The sequence below is a fragment of the Boleophthalmus pectinirostris genome, unplaced genomic scaffold (genome assembly GCF_026225935.1).
Source record: "Boleophthalmus pectinirostris isolate CB_2022bp ecotype Guang Dong unplaced genomic scaffold, ASM2622593v1 HiC_scaffold_7, whole genome shotgun sequence".
NCBI classification, from domain to species: Eukaryota; Metazoa; Chordata; class Actinopteri; order Gobiiformes; family Gobiidae; genus Boleophthalmus; species Boleophthalmus pectinirostris.
This window is the reverse complement of record NW_026571473.1, coordinates 12,954,487-12,976,413: the sequence shown is the minus strand read 5'-3', so window position 1 is coordinate 12,976,413 and position 21,927 is coordinate 12,954,487. Positions and strand designations below refer to the sequence as shown.

The 21,927-nt window shown below is 38.1% G+C and overlaps 5 protein-coding genes across 8 annotated transcripts in view; 3 read left to right on the top strand and 2 right to left on the bottom strand.

Moving 5' to 3' along the window:
• exoc2 (exocyst complex component 2) overlaps positions 1-1,742 on the top strand; it is a 95,058-nt gene extending 93,316 nt beyond the window's left edge. Inside the window, 4 exon segments of the mRNA XM_020938083.2 lie at positions 62-184; positions 560-621; positions 1,295-1,354; positions 1,430-1,742. Coding sequence (XP_020793742.1) covers positions 62-184; positions 560-621; positions 1,295-1,354; positions 1,430-1,523 — 339 coding nt within the window. The 3' untranslated portion in view covers positions 1,524-1,742.
• Positions 1,743-3,299: 1,557 nt separating this feature from the next.
• Positions 3,300-7,823, bottom strand: LOC110172278 (interferon regulatory factor 4-like). 3 transcript variants are annotated; one of them, XM_055165130.1, is made up of 9 exons: positions 7,692-7,823; positions 7,406-7,618; positions 6,994-7,180; positions 6,581-6,681; positions 6,137-6,266; positions 5,965-6,066; positions 5,450-5,824; positions 5,007-5,119; positions 3,300-4,509 (listed from the first exon to the last, which is right to left on the bottom strand). In XM_055165130.1, exons 2-9 carry the CDS (start codon positions 7,601-7,603, stop codon positions 4,351-4,353), a joined length of 1,365 nt encoding a protein of 454 aa, XP_055021105.1. In that variant the 5' UTR covers positions 7,604-7,618; positions 7,692-7,823; the 3' UTR covers positions 3,300-4,350. The 3 variants fall into 3 exon arrangements, with proteins under 3 accessions (XP_055021105.1, XP_055021104.1, XP_055021106.1); XM_055165129.1 differs by having other exon boundaries at positions 7,406-7,730; XM_055165131.1 differs by having other exon boundaries at positions 6,581-6,657; positions 7,406-7,730.
• A 589-nt stretch (positions 7,824-8,412) lies between these two features.
• On the bottom strand, positions 8,413-15,525 carry LOC110172266 (dual specificity protein phosphatase 22-B). Its single transcript, XM_020938102.2, has 7 exons — positions 15,346-15,525; positions 15,227-15,260; positions 13,605-13,687; positions 11,104-11,153; positions 10,579-10,653; positions 9,607-9,778; positions 8,413-8,856 (listed from the first exon to the last, which is right to left on the bottom strand). The coding sequence occupies exons 1-7, from the start codon at positions 15,364-15,366 to the stop codon at positions 8,719-8,721; spliced, it is 573 nt and encodes a 190-aa protein (XP_020793761.1). The 5' UTR covers positions 15,367-15,525; the 3' UTR covers positions 8,413-8,718.
• Positions 15,526-18,576: 3,051 nt separating this feature from the next.
• Positions 18,577-20,513, top strand: bphl (biphenyl hydrolase like). The gene is made up of 7 exons (XM_020938109.2): positions 18,577-18,808; positions 19,142-19,249; positions 19,361-19,523; positions 19,587-19,740; positions 19,824-19,955; positions 20,105-20,228; positions 20,314-20,513. The coding sequence occupies exons 1-7, from the start codon at positions 18,726-18,728 to the stop codon at positions 20,402-20,404; spliced, it is 855 nt and encodes a 284-aa protein (XP_020793768.2). The 5' UTR covers positions 18,577-18,725; the 3' UTR covers positions 20,405-20,513.
• Positions 20,493-21,886, top strand: psmg4 (proteasome (prosome, macropain) assembly chaperone 4). Of its 2 annotated transcripts, XM_020938110.2 has the most exons (3): positions 20,510-20,833; positions 21,390-21,465; positions 21,553-21,886. In XM_020938110.2, the coding sequence occupies exons 1-3, from the start codon at positions 20,657-20,659 to the stop codon at positions 21,672-21,674; spliced, it is 375 nt and encodes a 124-aa protein (XP_020793769.1). In that variant the 5' UTR covers positions 20,510-20,656; the 3' UTR covers positions 21,675-21,886. The 2 variants fall into 2 exon arrangements, with proteins under 2 accessions (XP_055021286.1, XP_020793769.1); XM_055165311.1 differs by having other exon boundaries at positions 20,493-20,833; positions 21,390-21,886.
• Positions 21,887-21,927: the final 41 nt, after the last annotated feature.

Here is a 21,927-nt window from a genome sequence, read left to right as displayed (position 1 = left end):
TAAATACATAGGTGCAAATTCATTGTTTGAAATGTGTTATTTATGGTATTTTCTCATTCAGGTTTTCACAGTTTCCAAAGATCTGGTTCCAAGGGTTTTGTCTAAAATAGTGGAGTCAGTTGCAGATGAGATGTGCCGCTTGATGGAGTGTGTCTCATCCTTCAGCAAAAATGGAGCCCTGCAGGTGCGACCATAGTCATAGACTCAAGACTCAAATGTTAAACTCTACTTTCTTATGTAAAGTTGTGAGACTCCAGACTAAACTCCACCTGTTGCTATTTTGGTTCTAGTTTGTAAACCAATGCAATCTTCACTGGAACCACGCATTAACTGCCCGTAGTATATTAAATCAATTTCTTGGTTATCTTGAGCTTTCACTTCTGAATAATAATGTCTCTTCTCATTATTAGTATGTGAAAAGTACTTTCATATAGACCCTATGGTGCCTAGAAACATCCCTAAAACATACAATATAATGCACTCACTGCCCTGCATGATGTTAGTTGTTTAGTTGGCAAAAAACATTGTTATTTTTCATCATCCTTTTTTGCATTCATAGGCACGTCTTGAAATCTGTGCGCTGAAAGATGCCATAGCTGCATACCTGAACTCAAAAAGCCTGTAAGTGTCCCACATAAACTGACCCAGTGGCCAGGAACCCTGAGTGAGTGATTAATGGTTTTGAGTGTCTTGGTCATAAATCTTAACAGTCACACATCCCTGACTACGATCCCTTCCGCTTATTCTGCTTGGTTTTGGAAAGGAAGTGAAAGTAATATGGTTGTGCTGTATGCATGCTCTGCAGCGTGGATGGAAGTGAATGTGTGCTCATATTGCCCTTAAGGTGATGCGAATTCACCAAAACAGAAAAATGAACGCTTTTTTAAATTGTTGCTTTATCTGTTTAGTTATCTGTTTGTAATGTAATAAAGTGACATGTGTTTAAAACGGGGCACTATGTAACTTGTGCTTCTCATGTTTTGCTTTTTTCCACAGTATGGCATTAAACTTATATTTAGCAATTATATAATTTTTATTGCTCAAAGAATCTTGAAAACTGTGAGCGTGGTCACCTCTCCACTGATATGAACTATAACTTGTCTTAATGGCATCACCATGTCCTCAACAGAAGTCTGCAAAATTATTAATGAGAGATTACATTTGTGCAGCTAAAGGTCTTTCAACAAAAGAACTATATATTTTACACACTCTCAAGAATTATAGCACTTAACAGTATTTCAAAGTTTATCGCCCTTATGAAACTTGCCAAATGTAACTGATTTTCTGCTTGCAGTGTTAGTTTCAAACACGCTTTGGACACTCTTCCACAGCTTCAGAGTGGGGCTGATAAGAAGTAAGTCATTCTGAGAACCAGCAAATCCTTCAGTATCTTTCAGTTACATCTATTTATTTGTACTGATTTTTCTAGGTTACTGGAGGAGCTTTTAAACAAATTCAAGAGTTCTATGAAGCTTCAGCTCACCTGCTTCCAGCCCTCCTCCGTCCAGCCCATCAAGAGATAAACCACACCGCAATATCAGTCTTCTAACTTCTGTTATCTTTCACTCATGGTTACTGCTAACCACTTTGAATTTCACACTAAATGAATGTATTTCATTGTCACCTTGCAGGACAGTCCCAAGAGTGTGGGTTATGCTAATCACGTAAAGCCACTCAAACTGTTCAGGCATGTCAGTTAATGTCCAACAATGTGTCATAATATAATAAATATGTCAATGAGAGCTACTAGTGTCATCTGTCTATACATTGTAATTAATGTTTTGATATGGGAGATTACAAAATTATACTCAATGGCCTTTATAAATGGGAGTCAATTATCAAAGTGCATGTGATTTTTTTTGCACTCAATTTATATAACAGATTAAATTTATAAGCAAGTTTACACACATTGCTGTATAAAACTCCTTTCTTAGCTACAGCATATGTGGGGTGTCAAATCAGTGGTGGTGAACTGGCAACTGGCAAATCTTTTTTTTTATTTTTTACAGTAACTGTTAAGCCCATGCAAAAATTATGAGCACACAGGGAAAATGACCTATAGATGTGTACTCTCATGTGCAAATTAGATCCTTGGACACATTGAAATCATATGAAAAAAACAATTTCACTTAACTCAACTGAGTTGTACTAAAGAGACAGTTAGTCACCATATTACTGCTTTGACTGTTGATAAGTGACAGTTGTTTTGAGTGCACTCCTTGCTCTACATTAGTAAGCAGTTAACCAGTATGCTACATTCATTTGTAGAGCTCCTCTTGTGCTGAATGGCATGTGATCGTATAGGTTGTAGGCTTACTGGGAGGAGGAGGGCGTTTTTGGGTGGGGGCGAGGGTTGGTTTTGGTGTTAGTGCCTTTGTTACAGACAAGACCCCAGACTAGACAGCGGTGAAAGAAAGTATGATTCTATTTGTTGAATGTAGATCTTATTGTTGTGGTTGGATCTTTTAACTGGAGCTAGACAGTGTGACTAACTGGACTTGAGGTTGACGAAAACATTATTTGAGTTTATGCGGTTTTAAGGGGAAGTTACCCTGAAACCTTCTAGAATATAATCTTTCTAATGCATTTTTTTATCTCTATGTTTCTGCATTAGCGTTGTTTATTGTCATGTATCTTGCGGCATAATTTGGTTTGGTTCCCAGGTAGGGGAAAGCCAAACCAAATGTGACAGATGATGTTTTGGTGCTGTATGTTCTAAACTTAGCTCCCTGTCCACCCACAGATTCATTCACAAAACAAGTTCAAAGCATGAAACCTTATCCGGTCTTCACTACCTGTAGTTTACAGTAACAGCTGTCATCCGGAGGGGAGTTTTTAATGTAACCTCTATAGAATTTGATATACCTAGATAGACCTGTCAGTATACTAGGCCATTGGGTTTTGCATTTGACATAATGTTGTCTCACAAATTAGCTTGCATAATTTAAACTGATTTAGTGTATGTGCATCTGGATTTCAGGAAAATGCTTTCTGGCCCAAAAAACATTTACAAATATATTCTGCAATGTTAAGTCCACATAGTTGTCACAAAGTAGGCTAGTATACTTGTTATTGCTTGCAGTAAGGAGACTCCCCATGTCTGCTTTGTTCACATGTTCCCGTCTTTCTGGTAAATTGTTTATTTAGTGGTGAAGAATGCCCCTAAGTTTTCCAGAGAAGTGGTTTAGTGTTTGTAAGAAACTCGAGGAAGACATGGGTTCAATAGCAGCGCATGAGCCATTCTCTTCCTCTGTCTTCCTCTGATGTCATCACTGTTTATGATCAAGCATCTAACCACATTTCCTCTTACAGTTTGGGCACTGTAGCCGTTTATTGCTTGTTGTCTTTACAGCAGATTTTTCAGTCATCTATAATACATTTCTCAGATACAGCATTGGAAAATATCATGAAAATTGATATGTGATACAGATTACAAAGCTTATAAGGTTCCCTGAGTCATTTGGCACAGGTCATTGCATTTTCCAACAAGATTTTGTAAATATAGTGTCTCATAAAAATGTCTTTGTACAACAATATAACTTAAGACAACAAGGCAGCGTTTTCAAGTTTGAACACAAAAGCTAGTATGGCGTTTTGCTGAAATATTAAAATACTGTATGGTTGAGGTACACTTTGATCATCTCATGGTCCTATACAGGGACCCATTAAATCCCACTGGGGCAGTCTGTTGTGCATGTGGTCATTCCTATAGTAAAGTTCCTTTTATGTACATAGAGCATAGCTCAACTTCAGGAATCCAGAAATTAAATGTCCTATATTACACTAAATTGACTCACTTTAAGACATGTTATAATGTTGTTACATCCTAAAAAACATACCTGGAGTTGTGTTTTGTTTCATTCACACATGCTTGAGAAATCAATAATAATAATAATAATAATAATAATAATAATAATAATAATAATAATAATAATATCCGTCTAAAAAGCTCAAAATCCTCCATTCCGTCTTGTGATGTCATGTTGTGGTAGTTTTCAAGTTAACAACTTTTTACCTTTTGTTTAACAGAGATTGACAATTCCAGAGATAAAAATATACAAATAATTATAGTGAAGGTGTATAGAGTGTAAAAACACAGTGGAGCACCTCCTGCATTACCATATTTAACACACAAAGCCTGCACCTATGCACTGTTTGTGTGTTAAATATGTGTGAATGAAAAAAAACACAACTTCAGGTAGGGTTTGATGAGAAAACAACATTATAACATAGATATAATGTAATAAATAGTGTAATATAGGCCCTTTAACTTTATCATCAAAACACATTAGTCTAATACTGTCCATATTCTGTTTTTCAGTAGTTTTAAGTCTCTTGGCCCAGCAGAGGTCAGTCCTGCAGGCTACTGCTGTGGTGTGTGAGGGGTCTTTGATAGTCCTCTGGGTGGGCAATGTGCTCTGTGAGTCCTGGGTGCTCGTATCCACGGTAATAATGGCTGCTGGTCTGCTGTGCATAGTACAGAAGCTGACGGGCAAACAGTGGTTCCACCTGGACATACAAAAAGGTTTAGTTTGATCTCAAAACACTTCTGTATAGCTGAGTTTCTCATTACATAACAAAGCAAATAAAATACATGTGATTAATGGACATTGTCACTAATCGATCATGTTCAACATTTGGGGATTTTCTGGGATAGCATTCTTTAAGTAAGATAGTGTGGACCTATAATTGATTGAGTAACAATGATTCCTGTCCCCCACCTGAAAGGGACATTTTATAGTCTGAAAATATAGGAGCTGGCTATGAGAGTAATTTCACTGCTCATACTGGTGGCTTGTGCGGCGTCAAACTTGTAATGCATTTGAACCTTGGAAACAGAAGTAGTAGTTTACAAAACTTTCACTTCTTTTATTTCATTTTTATAAATCTGCTCACTATTTACTATTTACTACTATCAGGCAGTAATTGTTTTGACTGTGACATCTCATGTTGGGGGCCTGTTATGATATGACAGGGACATATAAAAGCACAGGTAAGAGCCTGACCTGGACTGTGAGGGACCCTCTGTGTCTCTGTGGGTCCAGACACTCATCACCAAAACTGAGCAGCACCTGGAAGCGAGGCAGCGGCCGCCCATGCAGCCCGAGGCTTTGGAGCTCTGAAAGACACAAAAGTTCAGGTAAATTCAGAAGAACCTCACTTTTAGTGGTGTGACCTTTGGGGCAGATCTCACTGGAAACTCCTGTAACATTTTGTAGCATTCTGCATGCAAATACAATTAGCTCTCAGGCTGTCAGATGGTTGATGCTTAGAGCATGTGGGTGGAATCTGAGTACGTCTCTGTGGTCATGTGACTAACCCAGTTTGAAAAGTCACTGCAGATGTGTGCTGACTCACAATGGTTTAGTTTTATGAAAATTGTCCAACATACCCTCTTATGACTGTACAGCTGCAGAGATGATCATTTAAAGAAATCTAAGTGCGTTACCTGAGATGAAGTCCTGGGTGTGCAGCAGTCGACATGGGACGTCCCGCTCCAGCCTGTTGGGTTTGTCTCCAAATGGGCTCTGTCCTCCCTGCCAGTACACTCTGCTCTGACACAGTCTCTGGGCATACAGTCCGTCAGAGCCCATCCACAGCAGCACCCCTTGGTCCAGGCTGGCAGGGGGAGTGGGTGGGCTCTCCTCAGAGCTGTGTGGTGATGTGCACCTGACCGGGAGGGCCACCAGCTCTGGTCCTCCTGGGGGAAAGAAGTGTTTCTCCTCCGGGTTGCACGGGGAGATGTGACAGCCTTTTACACTGGTGGTGGTCACCTCCCTGAACAGTGTGTCCCGGTAGAATACACACACATGAAGGCGTGGGTCTGTGTGGAGAGAAGGACATGTTTATGTTTTATGTTTCAACTGAATGTTTGTTTTAATGTTTTAAAACAGTCTTCCAGCTTTTACAGAATATGGGTTATATAATAAGTGTCTTTCTCTGCACAGCCTCTCGTACTGGTACCTGTGAGGGGATCTGCAGGTCTTATGCTGGGGTCCAGACCAAAGGGGAGCTGCTGACTATCAGAGGGACCATATGAGTAGATGGAGGCCCTTATTTGGTACCCTACATGGAGAGGGGGGTCGGTTAGAGTATGGCACAAAGGTGCTGATTGTGATGGGGCAGGTGTCTGTACCATTGTCCATGGGAGGAGCTGCTGTCCATTGCAGGCTGTGTGGGGGAAAGGGACACTGGGCATAGGACAGCTCCTGCTCCTGACAGTAGTCCCTCCATCCACAGTCTGAGGGAGTCATGTACGGCTGCATCTGCAAAAACAGCTCTGTCAGCTTTGTGCATCTATGCTTTTATATTGTTAAGGCTTTTTGAATTCAATTCAGATATCTCTTTGCAAATGTAATGATACAAAGATTCTACCCTATCATTACATTCACATTTGGTCTTAGAACACAGATCAAACTATCTCACTCTCTAAAATATATATATATATATATATATATATATATATATATATATATATATATATATATATATATATATATATACACACACACATACACATGTGTGTGTATTGTATATTGTATTGCATGAGGCATCATGAGACTTTTGTGTAAAAAAGTACCTGAGCCTGCAGGGTGGGGTATGGAGACTGTACTGGATACAGCATGGGGCTCAGGGGACTGTCCTCTGGTCTAGGCCCTGAAAAAGCAGAAACAAAAAGAGCTGCTGCAATGAGAGTCTGCCGTCTTTTAAGGTCAGTTCTATGTAGCCTACATAACTGTTTATAAAATAAATACTTACATAATTAGTATATAATCATTTATATAATACATAAATACATTGTAAAATTAAAAAGAAAAAAAAAGAATTACAAACATCACCGGTTAATTTACTTAATATTTTCAAAAGCTGTTCAGTGCAAAATGTGATTATGAATACATAGTAACAGTGTCAACAGATACTATGGGAAATCTGGTACAAATTAATGGTTAAATACAGAATTAAACGCCCAAATGTGCACATTTCAAAGCTTACTTTTCTTGGCACCCTCCGGGATGATACGGTAGACTTTGTATGGGTCTGAGATGTCCAGTTGGCTGCGCTCCACCAACTCCTCGAAATCATTGCTTTTATTGAGCGCGCAACGCAGGCGCGTCTTCCAGGTTGGAGGGTCCGGTTTGTCGATGCCCTCGCGGAACTTCCCTTTGAACAGAGCCCAGGCCTGTGGACACGGAGGTTAAACACGTTTAGGCTACACAGAGTAAAAGCTGCACAGCGCAAATCAACTGTTGCACCGCACCGGGAAACGTGCGTCGTGCAAATGAAACATTTGACAGTTTTAATGAAACATCCGTTGAGGGGATTCTTGCACGTGCAGGTCTGTGCTTATTCTCTTATGCTCCTCTTGAATGACACAATTAAAGCTGCAAAGATGCTTTTTCCTTACTTTAAATAGCGCGGCATCCTCGTCCCTGTTGTAGTCCTGTTTGCCCGCGTGCTTCCAGGGGATTCTGAAGATGCTTTTCTCGTCGTTCTCCCACACGAGGCCCGGGTACTTGCCACTGTCCACCTGGTCTATAAGCCATTGGCGCAGTTTGCCGTTCCCGCTGCTGGCCGAGCCCCCGTACTCCACATCAGAGTTCATATCCACGTTCCAGGCCTGATAAACGTTTTCACGTTTACAAAAAATTCCTTTACGTGACCTCTTACTATGACTCTGGAGACGGCCTTACCTGAAACTCGAAACCTCGCGATCAGTCACTAAGCGTAGATGATGAGGCTCATGCGCTTAAAAGCAGCGGCCCTGGGCGGCGTCACGCAGATGCTGAGGGGGACGCACCTGCCGCTGTGCGCGCGCACTGCTCTTCAGTGAAACACAGGGGGAAACCTGCCACTCACCTGATTACACAGTGGCACTGTCACACGTGGTGGACGGAGAAACACTTTCTTTGAAATCGAATGATAAAAGTTTACCAAAACTACACGGCAGCAAAAATGACAATCATCTCTCATCACTAACCCAAAAGTCTGATTTCTATTCGCCCAAATAAGACCGTTAGGGTTTTGGCTACAGAAGTCAATCTAAGCAAATCATATTCATCAAGAAGTCATTAATAAAATATAGTGTATAAAAAATAATATAAAATAAAAATACAGGCTATTCCAATATATATTTATAGCCTATATGTCCACATATAATAAGACCACAATTAAGCTTCTGTTTTCTCACAATAAAATAGTAGATTTATTTTTTATTCCAGATCTTTTGCGTAGATTCATACCATTTATCTAAGTAATGGCCTATTTATTGTCACTGTAAGTAATCAATGAGTGTATACAATCTTCATTTGTCAAACCTTTTTTTTTAATATGCTCCAAAACTTCTAAAATCAGAAGGTTGTACGATAAAATACACGAGTAAATACAAGAACATAAAAAGCACACAAAGTTCACAACTACATTTGAATTCAAGTATAAGGGAAGCATGTCTCATTGCTTAGATGTTTTGTGTCTCTGGTGTGGTCTCAGCAAAGGGCTATGCTTGACTGGCCATGCGTGCTGTTTTGACAGTTAGTATCAAGGACATGACACCTAATGGGGATTCAAGTTATTCACATGTAAAATTCCCCATTCATATGACTTTACCAGCTTATGTCACTGCTGGGTTTTTTACTCTGTTTTGTCCCCGTGTCGGCAGCCACAGATTTGTATGGTCCAGGAAAATCACCTTTACAACAATGCTTTTAAAACTGTACATATTCAAGTTGCTAATCGTGGTGTTATGTTGGTCACCATGCCTTCACTGTTGTTGTGATATTTTTTCATCAAAAGTTCAGCAATTTCCTCGTCATCATTGAAGAAGGTCTTTTCATAGTGGTCCTTCCACCAGTCACGATACTGCAAGAAAGAGAAGACTATACAGTTAGGTATGAGAAGGAATTATTGTTAATCTTTATTTATTTATTTGCAAATATTTTGAGAGCAGATGCTGATTTGCAATAGTTTACTGCTCAATCAGGATTTGCATAAGGGCCAAGTTTAGGGACAGATAATTTGGTTAAGTTTAAGTTTGGATTAAGTCTTTACAGACCTGTATTGTGTGGAAAAAGCTGAAAATGAGATCATATGTACCACATGTACTCACATCAAAGACCTTGTGCCATTGATTGTTTGGTTAGCCAATTTTTAGGTAGACATGCAGCAAGTTTGTTTTGCATCAATGAATGATGAGTTTGACATTTTTCACATGATGTGAGTTCACTATTTCTCTGTATGTCACCCCCAAAGCTTGAGATCTTGAGAGTGCAGTTAGGATTAGATCATAGACTGTATAAAGAATACAGTATATCAGTTAGATACATCGTCAGATCTTAGACATATACTTGTATAGTTATGACAGCTTTGGTTGACCAACATCATCTGTCATTGAATAAAGCTTGAGATTGTGCCTTATATATATCTGTACCTTATAGAATTTTCAGTGAGCCTAATGTTAAACCGCTGGAGATTTTAAGATGCTAAACATTAAATTTAGCATTAATTCAGATGTTTTCTTACACTGCAGAGTGTAGTTTTGTGCTATTGCCACAAACATGGCCTATTTCCATGGTAATAGCTCTATACCGCTCCATACAGCCCTATACTCACTTGTGCCAGTTCGATGTTTTCAAACTCCTCCAGTTGCCGGAGGAAGCCCAGGTTAGGTCCAGCACAGGGTCTGGCTGCTCGGACTGCAGCCAGAGACTCCACCCAACCCCGGCCGGTCACTGTCATGATGTAGGCCACCACCAGAGTCACACTGCGGGACACACCTGCCACACTATAACACCGAGAAACTGTGAGAAACTTATATTTTAACATCATCCTAGTGGGCTTATTTGAATGAATTAAATGTGCACTATGTAACTTTTCATGTGGAGGGTCTGCTACTTGCTTGTCTCCATAGTGATATCATTACATTGTCTGTAATGTTGCACAGTATGGCATTAAATGTATTGACCTTGGATTGATTCTTTTACAAATATATACATATGTTTTACAATAAACAGCAAACCCACCATTCCATAGATATGACATGCAACTGATCACCTACAGGTCTCCATGGAGTGAAGTTTATTGCTATAATATGGCCCCATACACTGTATAAAGAAGTGGACTAAGTGAGTGTAACGTCACCCATAGCGTTTGGCTCCAGTCAAAGGAAGCTCACAGAGGCTAGTGGTTATAGGAGCAAATTTGGACCCGAGATCCATATTATGAATAGGGATTTATTTATGGACAACATAGCTAAATAAAAACACCAGGATCATGTAGAGCAGGTTAATATGAACCTTTTAACACCAAAATGACGATGCTCACAGCAGCAGTTATAGAGAGAGGGACAATATTATGTCAAAAGAAAACTGAATTGGAACCAGACACCATGGAGCCAGAAGCACGCCCATGTTCACTTCCTATCTGGAATGTGAGGGCCAGCATGTTAGCTATGTCCATTTATATATACAGTTTATTTGTGGAACATATGAAGCAAAGTCTTTCTCACAGAGACCAGCAGGTGGCAGACTCTACACCAGAAAATGAACATAGCTCCCAAGTAAATGGACTCAAAGTAGTCTGTACCAGTGAACAAGGCAGCCTTCTCCTTTCATTCTGGACTCATGGATGAATATAATGCTGTCTTTAAAGTACTGGGTCCTGGAAACAAATACAAAATAAGTGTGCATATTGAAAGCGTTGTTTTTAAATGCTGTAATTTTCATTCATTAGAAGACTGTATTATTTTAAGGACAGGATGTGTTTTCATTTTTATCACCTTCACTCGCATCTTATTTCTCTAGATTATCACTCCCCTAACAGGAGCTCTATAAAAGTCAATGATCTGACTGGAATTAGCAATGTACTGTATGTATAAAGTGTCCTGCCCAGGAACAAAACAAGCAAAAATAGATCAGGCAGAGTAACAGTCAGGTGAAAAAAATATATAGTTTATATATTATAGGTGCATATGTCTTTGTATTATGATTGTTATACCAATAGGAGGTCCTGTTACAGCTTTTAGCATTGACTACCTAAATAAATTAATTTCAGGTTTCAGAAAGGGTTGACGTCTGGACATGAATTCCAAGATGAGTGTAATTTACTCACAGGTTTTGCTTGGAGTGATCTGACGCTGATATACAGAGATACGTGATGTCCTAAAAAATAAAAATAATACATCCTACATTAGATCCTTCTGAAAAATCAATAAAATATTCAAAGCACACATCCTGTTTCGGACCCATCTCAGAGCAGTAGCACCTGTCAGCTGACGTGCAATGGCCCTGCGGACGAAACCAGCTTGTCCTGAAATGACTGCATCACCGCAAAAACCCCTGTGCCTTCTCCTGGGACAGACTTGGAAGTGGGGTCACCATGTACCAACTAATGATACAGCAGTTATACTCAAGTGACTCTTAATTCCAATACAGGCTAAAATTTGATAAGACAGAATAAATTGTGAATCCCTTAACATCTCATTTGGGTTCATTAGTGTTGATTTATAAAAGGGCTTATATTACACATCTTCTGATCTATGTTATAATGTTCTTTCCACATCTAAAACAGACCTGGAGTTGTGGTTTTTTGTTTGATTCACACATATTTAACACACAATCCCTGCATCTTTAGGCTGTGTTCTTCTATCAAACTAAAAACATCATTAAGAGCTCCACTGTGTTTTAAAACTCCTCCACAAGAATCATTTGGAAAAATTCAGAGCTGTAATTGCCAATCTCTCTACTAAACAAAAGATAAAGAGTACCTGTTAACTTGAAAACCACCACTACATGACATCACAAGGTTGAGCAGAGCATTTTGAGCTTTGGAGATATAGACAAACTAATTAAAAAAAGGATCACTTAATTGTGTGAATGAAGCAACACATGATTCCAGGTATGTGTTTAATGAGGTAACAACATTATAACATAACTTAAAACTCACAAGAATATGTTTTGCGTAATATAGGACCTTTAACTGACCTTTAAAAGTTGAAATACATTGATGTGTTCATTTGTAATCAACCCTTAATAGTGTAAACTTATGTAATTATAATCTTCATGGTCCTTTTTTCTCTACGGTTTAAATAAATAAATGAATAAATACATTTTACTTTTCCTACATCTGTTTTGGAAAATTATATTGTTAAATGTCGCTATGTGCATTGGAGCGAATACCTGGTGGTTACTCATTGTCTTCCAAGAAATCAATCAGTTACGGTTAGTCTGTAAATTATGCAAAATCCCATCTGTACTGAGTCACCATTATAATTAGCACAATTGTAGAAATAAATGTACATATGTATTTAAAGGTGCACTCTGTAACTTTGCTAATGAAGGGTCTGTCATCTCCATGAAGATGCTATAACACTGACTAGAAATTTAGTCCTAGAAGTATGATATAAAACTTATCTATCTAGTACTCATTCAGTAACAGATGTTTTATTGCTAAAACAATTGACTAACACAACACTGAAAAACATACATTATTGTGAGCAGGTTTGCCAAACAGTAGATCTGACCAGTAACCCTCAATGGTGATGTTTCCATGGAGATAGAAAAGTTTACAAGTTTACGCTTAATGCAAGTGTTTAATGCAAGTGTTTAATGCAAGTTTAATTGGACAGCATTCCAGACAAAGTAGGTCAGCTAGTAGGTCAGCTCCAACTCCCATACTGAGTTAATCTCATATCTAGTATTGGTGGTTAACCAGTTTAGGTAGTGATACTATTATGGAAGTTGTCATTTCATTTCAGTGTTTTGAAACATAACATGAAGATAGAAAGTCTACAGAAAGCTCCGAGCAGTTTTCATGTTTGCTTTCATCAAGAACGTGAAAGTTATGAAAGTGGACCCTGAAAACCATTGCTTCCAGCCTCCAAAACAATATTGGAACTACTCAGTGTATTTATAGTGTAGTTCTATAAGGGTATATTTTAATCATATGGTTTATGGTTTAGTGCATTTAATTAGTAACTGTGTCAGACAACTTTTGAAACCTTTACTTTTATTATTAAACAAAAGCAAACTTATATTAAAAGCGCACTGCGTTACTTTTCTGGTGGAGGGTATGCCACCTGTTTGTCTCTCTGGAGATGTTGCTCTGCCTAGAATGTTCCACAGCATTGCAACATGCCACAAGCAGGTGATGCTTCACGCCAAAATACAGGTAAGATCTGTTGAGAGGCAATGTTATTCACAGCAAGAATGCATGTATTCTAAGCAAAAAAAACACCTTTAATTATAAAATAAATGCTGAATTTATGGGATACCATCTCCATGGAGACCAACAATTGTCCTAAAAAGCTATACAGTGCACCTTTAATTCAAGAAACAACAAATGATTAACAAACTGAAAACACTGCACAATTGGCTCATAATGTTGAGAAATTGTAGCATTATGATGAAAGATTGAAACCACCTAAAGTTTCATTGACATTTTTTGTACTTGCTTCTTTCATTGCTGGTAAAGAAGACAGAACACATATTTTCATATATACATTTTACTGTGGGATTAAATATTATGGATTGAGAGAATTCAACTCTTCTGATCACTCTTTTTATAAATACAGTTTACATGTATAGTGCCAGTTACAAGGCCGGCCTGCTCACCTCCAGCACAGGTGCAGCATTGTCATGGATGGACAGGATGTGGGTGATGTTATGGGCCTTAAGCAGCTCTTTATCTTGTGCATCTGCAGATTAAAAAAACACAAATATGGTTGAAAATGTTTCTACCCATGTTTACCCACCCTCCCCAAACAGTTCCCAAGCAAATTTTGGACCCAGTGGCTCAAAGCTGCTGCTCTGGTTTTGAACTGAAAGAAAAACCGGAAAACCAATGATACTAAAACAGCCCAACAGCTTGTCCCAAAAGCAAGAAACAGTAATTCTTTTAATCAAATTTTGTTCTTTGAAAGGAAGCCAAATGTTTTCTAGTTTGGGCAGATGTATCCTGAGGTCACTTTTTCATGTTTTGCTTATATGCTGCAAGCCAACGTATTCTTGAGGCCTTGCATGCCTTTGCACTGATTTCACACAATGGTATCATGTACAGTACCTTCCAACTTTTGATATAAATAGCCAAATCTGTCTACATTAGTGTTATATAACTGCAGTCACTAAATGACACAGGTCTAAAAGTGTTGAGTGTGAAATAAATATTTTATAAGGTGTCAGTTCACGACCTGGCACTGACAGTGGGCACAGACCCCTACGTACAAGTGCCATAGCAAATACACACTACACTACAGTATTCACAACATTAGGGTCTATATCAAGGACAGCCAAAAACAACTGGATCAGTACTCACTTACTGCATTGTAGTTAATTCATTGGTTTATTGGATTTCACCCTAACTGTTATGCAACAGTGAAGTTATGATCTGTGTGATATAAAAGACGAGTGTTGAAGTATGATGAGATTTACAAGTATTAAAAAGTAGTTACCACAAAGGTCATATGCTCCTTAAATTACTCCTTGGAAGGACAAATTATTAAAATATACACATAGCTTCTCTATTTTTGTAACAAAAAAAATAACATAAAAAATCCTAAACTTGTGTTATCCTTTTAGCAACTGAGTTTTAAGTAGAGACAATATTGGTGATGTTTTCCATATAAACAATTACCTACATTTGAACTATTTGAACAGAGCTGAACGGTGCCAATTGATTAGTTTAGCAGTAATGTCAGTGTTCTTTTAAAGATTTACATGTTTAAAATGATGAACAAATTATAATATAATATAAATAATAATACTAGTGATAGAATGTCTAATTGTTGCAAAATATTTTCCTAAACTGTTTAGCACAAATTCACAACTTCTGTACTAGCTATCAGAAACAGGTATAGTGTGTGAACGGTTTAATTATAGCATTTCATATATATTTATAAACTTTCTAAATCCCCCAGAATATTTTTCTGTACTAAATTTACCAGTTTATGCAGGTTAGTACGTGTCTGCATGAAGCGCAGTTCATGGAGGGACGCCCCCACACTGCAGTGGGACATTCCCCACTGCACTGAACCTGCATTAGCCCTGCTTCCTCCTTCATATTAACCCACACAGGAATAAATTCACCACAAATGTGACTTTTAGCCTCAAATTGGTGTTTACTTTCTCAGTGATTCTCTTTAATAGAAACCAAACTCATCGTAGCATCCCACCACAATTAATATTTTCACAAGGAACTGAAACAAGCCTGAAGTATCAAGCAAAATGGGGGGGCTTACCTTTGATATTGCCGAGATAAAGACCAGGAAGGACCTAAAACATTAAAAACAAAAACAAATAAAAGGCATTAATTAATAACAAATTCAGATTTTTCAAACGTAATCACCAATAGCTTTACCTTGTTAATACCATTCCCCATTTCCTCATACAATTATTGGTTTTCCAGCTGATCCAGCAATCCAATAGTTTCCAAATTGCCTGACAAACTTCCTACACCAACTAAGACCGAAGCTTCACGTTTGACAGCTTCCAAGGTATGGTAAAGCTATCGTAAAGCTCTCAGCGTGCAGAGCGAAAGGACGTGATGGAGAATACAGACTAGACTGACGTAACATGACCTTAGCAGAGGCTTGGTTGTTTATATTTAGGTCGGGCTGTGGTCATGCGATGTGGATGAGCACATACCAAAACAGACAAAGATGGGAGAAGGTCAAAGGGCTCAGCGATGTCATCCAACAGTGGGTCACAGTCAGGCTATCGCTGTCGCCTGCGCAGAGAGGACACCATACAAGGAGCACTGCATGACTGGCTGATGTCAGTTTGGGCAGCGGCCAGTATTCACGTACAAATGAAGGTGCATTGTGTTGCTTGTCCCCATGGAGAAGATCTAAATTACACAAAATTTAATCTTGTTAGACTGAAGCCTTGTTAGAAAGTTGTCACCTCATCAAAAACACACATGGAGTTGTGTTTTATTTTGTTCACACATATTGTAGTAAGACTGAGTAACACTTTATGATTAGTCTGTCTACATCTCCAAAATGCTCACGATGTTCAATCTTGTGATGTCATGAAGTGGTAGTTTTCAAGTTAACAGCTCCTTTTACCTATTGTTCAGTAGAGATTGGAAATTCCAGGCTAAAATCTGGGAAATCTGGAGTTTAAAAACACAGTGAAGCATATCCTACATTACCACACCACAAGGTAGAACATTGTTTTCTGTTTAAGAGAAGAACACTAAATATGAATATATGCAGGGTTTGTGTGTTAAACGTGTGAATGAAACAAAACACAACTCCAGCAACTATGTTTGTGATGAGGAAACAACATTATAACATATATCAGAAAATAATACAGGCCCTTAAACATTTCACAGTATGGCACTTAAGTCTAGCATGCATTTCATCAAGTGTATTTATAGCTCTGATATACCATGAACAATATGCATTCTGTTCTTCTGATCTGCAACTTGGCATCAAGTGCTTGTTTCCATAGACCTTGATAAATGTAATGCCATAGGGTGGAACATTGTAGACATTGCAATAACATCCCCACAGGGACAAGCACATACAAGACCCTCAGCGAGATAAGTTACATTGTCCATCTTTAAATTCACAAAGGAGAGTTCCATACATTACATGTATCACAAGTATCTATAGTATGTCATGATGGCATACTCCCAGATGGAGGGCAGGAGGCAGTTTTTCCTATTGATTATATTGTATTTTACTCTGATAATCATTTCTGTTAGTGACAAGATTCTGCAACTCTCTATATTTGTATCTGTATTATAAAATTTTTACTGTATCTGTATTTACCATTACTGGCTTATACAATTATGTGATGATGAGAATGAGATGAGTAACTCATCAATATTTAATGGTTTCCAAGTGATGAAGAATCTGCACCATAGCCATAGCAATAAGGAATTCAAAACAACTTTATTTACTGCTTGTACAATGTTTTTTTGTTTTGGTTTGTTTGTTTTTTTGTAAGTAACTATGTAAAACCATCATTAAAATTTTCCCAAGCCAGTACAAACTGAAAACAAGTCAAGATCAAGGTCAAGGACAGACTGACTGAAGAAAAAAAATGGAAAAAATGAACATATTTGCTTTCTGTAAAAGTTGTTTATCATTTACATTATTTGCTGCATTTCCAGTAAGCTCTTGAGTGTATCTTTGCACATAGCTCTGAAGTGATAGAGGTATTTTTAGCCCCACTGCCTTTTGTTCCTGTGCATGTATGTGTGTATGCGTGAGTGTGTATCTCTGTGGTTGGCTGCATGTGGCACTACTCACTCACTGAGTGACAGGCAGAGCTCTAGTGGAGGCGTTTCCAAAAAGCTGCCTGCATTAGAAGAAGATCTGTAGACTCCCATGTAGTGCATTACGGGGCAAAACTAAAGAGACAGACAAACGGCATGACGCACCATTGCCCCAGAAGCATTACCCCATCTGTGTGGGTGTATGTCTGTACGCCAACGTATGGGGCTTTTTTTATGAGTAAACATAATGAATAAGGTAAACAGGTTAGGTTCATGGGCAATCATAACTTTCTAAAATCCCTATAGTTTAAAGTTGAACTGAAGGTTAGGTCAGAATTGCACGGCAGAATTAGCTGATTGCGGATTCGTTTACCTCATTTATGAATAATAGCTCTGTAATGTGAATGTGAAACAAAAACTGGCACAAAGTTAAAAAAAAAAGTTATTATTATTATTATTATTATTATTATTATTATTATTATTATTATTAGTAGTAGTAGTAGTAGTAGTAGTAAGTAGTAGTATAAATTCAGACTTCTATAGACCTTTCAATAATTGCTGCTGGATGGTATGACAACAACAAACAAACAAACAAAAAAGCTTTTGCACGTGACTAAACCCTGAAATCTTTGCTACCAAATGACTTGAGGTTGATGCTGAAGTGTTGTGTTCTTACCTAACTGTGACCTTCTGCAGCCATCAGAGAAATCTCCTGATGGAGCATGATGAGGTAGCCCATCAAGAATGTGTATTGTACTGAGGTTTTACCAAAACTTGGAAAACCTGCAGTTAGAGAAAAGACCAGAAGTTTTGAAAAGAAACCACACACATATATATACACACAAAAAACACATATTTCATTCTTCAATTACACTTCTAGAATTTTATATTGATTTAGTCCCCAAAGAAACCTGTTCCCAACAGACGTATTTCATATACTGTTGTAGTCAAGAAAAGCCACAGATATGGTACTACTGTAAAACTACTGCACTGAATAAGCTAAGTGAAGCAGAATGTGCTATTATTTATTTTGACTTATTATGTCTGGCAGGATCCTGAGTAAATATAAATACATTTTCTACAGAGTTAAACAGTGCCTGAATAATTTTGCATCACCTTGTCCCCATCTGTAGAGACACTCATAGTGAAATAAATGAAAAATAGTTATGGTTACTAGAAAGTTACACAGTGCAGCTTTAACAGTAGAATGTAGCGGCTCCGCTGATTATGCCCTTTTACAGCGACTCTAACCTTCAAAAGTGTAATGTTATAGTTTCTTTCAACTGGTGGCTTTTTTTTTTTTGGTTTGACTGGGCCTACCTTTTCCATATAGATATTTTGATGGCACTTTCACTTTAACATTTTGTCAATAAATGTCCACGTATCCAGACCAAAGTAACTGTTGCTTCCTGGTTCTGTAAACGTGGAGCTCTTTTAATCTATCACTACCTCGATGAGGCTTTAAACCACTCAAAGTCCGCCAGATCAGAAAAGTCTGCAGCGTTCGAAGAATGGCAATGTTCTTACTCGGAAGACGCGTCACCTCGATCAAACCTATATTTTGGGAAACGATGGCTGCGATACAGACTTACTGGTAACTGATTTCAGACTCTGTGTACCGACGCGTTTTTTCTGTCAAATCACACAGAATTGGTTTACATTGCCAACTTAAACGACACCATGCACAATTACTCTGGAAAGTGCGATTTTCTTGCTTTTCTCCAAGTGCACTGGCAGGCCCCATATCATCCACTAGATGGCACCATATGTCTGTCAACATGAGAACAGCCTGCAGGCAAACAGAAGCCATTCCAAAATATATTTATTCGATGTAGTCTTGTATCTAAGATAGTGTTTTGTATTTCTGTAATTTCACTTTTGCAACTTCTGTCAATTGTGTAGCCTTTTTTTGTATTTCTGTCCCTAGCTCTTCAGTGACCTGTGGCAAAAAGCATGTCAATGGAGTGGATCTGCACTATGAGCAGACAGGCAAAGGAAAACATGCTCTGCTGCTGCTTCCTGGGGCACTTGGCAAGTTACAGAATCTATTATGCTTCATTAATCTCACCTAATTTTTCAGTTTTGCTGTGCCATGGCAGGTGACAGGTGACTGACATATTCCCTGCCTCTATTGTCCCACAGGCAGCACTCGGACAGATTTTGAGCCTCAGTTAAAACATCTGAATAAGGAGCGCTTTACAGTTGTGGGGTGGGATCCCAGAGGATATGGAAAATCCAGACCTCCAGACAGAGACTTCCCGGAGGACTTCTTTGAAAGGGATGCAAAGGATGCAGTGGATCTGATGAAGGTTAGAGTGTTATGAACTCACAATATTGTCGTCTTCTCATGGCTTATCTGTTCTGCATTACAGGCTTTAGGCTTTGACCGCTTTTCTTTATTGGGCTGGAGTGATGGAGGTATTACGGCAATGATTGCAGCAGCCAAAAACACTGACATGATCAACAAATTAGTTGTTTGGGGAGCTAATGCTTTTGTTTCAAAACAGGACCTGGAACTTTACAACGGTGAGAAGTCAAATAAGTTGAGGTCATTATACAGACTCTAATGTAAGCCTATAGTGTTTTTACCTGATTGTGACCCTCTGCAGCTGTCAGAGATGTGTCCCGATGGAGCACCAGGATGAGGAAACCCATGGAGGAAGTGTATGGTGCTGAGGATTTTGCCAAAACATGGGAAGCCTGGGTGGAAGGAATTTCAGTGTTTGGAAGAAGACCAGAAGGTTTGCTAATTTAACTTTAAAAGTTTCATTAATGTGCCATAACACTTTTAAGATGGGGCAGAAATCACTACAAATGAACTCTTATAAGAATAGGCTATATTTTTACAGAATGGAACTGTTACTGACTAATTATATTTTTTATTCCCCAGGAAATATATGTATGGATCTTCTGCCTTTAATTAGCTGCCCCACTCTTATTATTCATGGGGAGAAGGACCCCATGGTGCCTGGCTTCCATGCTCAGTACCTTCTCAAACACATCAAAGAATCTAGGTAAGACAAACTGTGATTAAATATACAATATACACTATCAAACTAAATGGACAATAACCTGCATTAAGCTTCTCTGAAAATCTAGGCTGCATCTGATGCCAGAAGGAAAACACAATCTTCACTTGAGATATACAGCTGAATTTAACAAAATGGTGGAAGACTTTCTTGAAGACTGATTTTTAAAATGGACATTATCATTTTGGAGCCTGCAATAAATATGTTTCTGCTTAATTTCTGTATGCAAGAAAATTCACGTTAAATGTAGAAATATAGAAGTAAAGCAACTGTGTCGTGTTGATCGGTCGATGCAGCGTGGAACTCGATTAGTTTAGCCTGACGCAAAACCCGGAAGTTACTTTTTGTTTCTATTTGATGAATGCTTTTCAGATGCTGCACTTATTAGATACCGTTATAAATAGATAATCAAAATGAGCGAGACAGAAAACAGTGCATCATTTGGCCCCATATCTGTGCACAACTTCTCTGAAAAGATTTTGGAGCAAGTCGTTCACTTCCACGTTATGAAATTGAATGAAGGCTTTTTCCTTTGGATCGGTTCTTCCCCAGTCTTGTCCAACTTGGCTGTATCGATGCCCAGCAAATATGTAAGTTTTCTGTGCTCAAATTTGGTTTGCAATAGTGCAGTTTTGGTGTATTAGGCCTACAGATCAGTCCTCTAGTGTTCAAGCATAACAGGAGAAGACTATTCAATCTTCTAAAAATATACTTACAAGAATAAACTGTTTTTTTTTTTTCAATGTCACAAACGAGATTCTGAAGAAATCAGCATAATTTAGACTGACTGCAGTGTACGTCCAGGATTACAGTGGGTATAGTTACACGGCCAGTAAAGTCGGATAGCCCAATAACTGGATTTGATTTTGGTGTGTGGTTACATCATGAAAGTATGGGTTACATTCACAAATAACCATCAAAATATCTCTCAGTTAATCTGTAGATTTTTATACTAATTTAACCACACATTGACAACACACATTACTCTCATCAGCTGTAACAACATGACATTGTAACAATCTTAATGTTGAGTGGTTAGTGGAGTTGAAGTCGGGATGCAAATTAGAAATAAGTCAGTTGCCATCAATTGTATCAATAATTGTCAATAAAAGCCCATGTATCAATAACTTTATTTTTTTTCTCTAGGATTCAATGCCATTATCTTCACTAGTCATGGGGGATCCATCAAATACAGCTGCAAACACCTTGGCACAAAGATTAGGTACGTTTTTAAAAAAATCATACATACATTTATACATTTTTCTAATATTTTATATCTTATTATGTTATATGTTAATTCATTTCACAGCAAAGAGGACCAAAAAACAAGTGTTTGTGAGCTACAGTCTTGCTGTCACTGACGGCAACTTAAGCCTTTTAGTGGAGAATCGCATCAAGAAGGAGCTCGAGCTTCACCCTGAATGGTTTTAAACACAAATTTATACAGTTATATTTGGTGAACAAAAAGGCAGCTGCTCATTAACATTCTAATAATATTGTAATAACAACACAACACAGATCATGCTTTTGTTACATCAAGTATTTTATTGATATAATAAATTAACTGGTTTATATCAAAACATGTATGCCTATGGCTTTTTTGTACAAATGTGTCATATTAAAAAAATAACACTTTGAAAACATTTTGTGTCAAACTAGCAAATATGTTGAAATGCGTGCTATA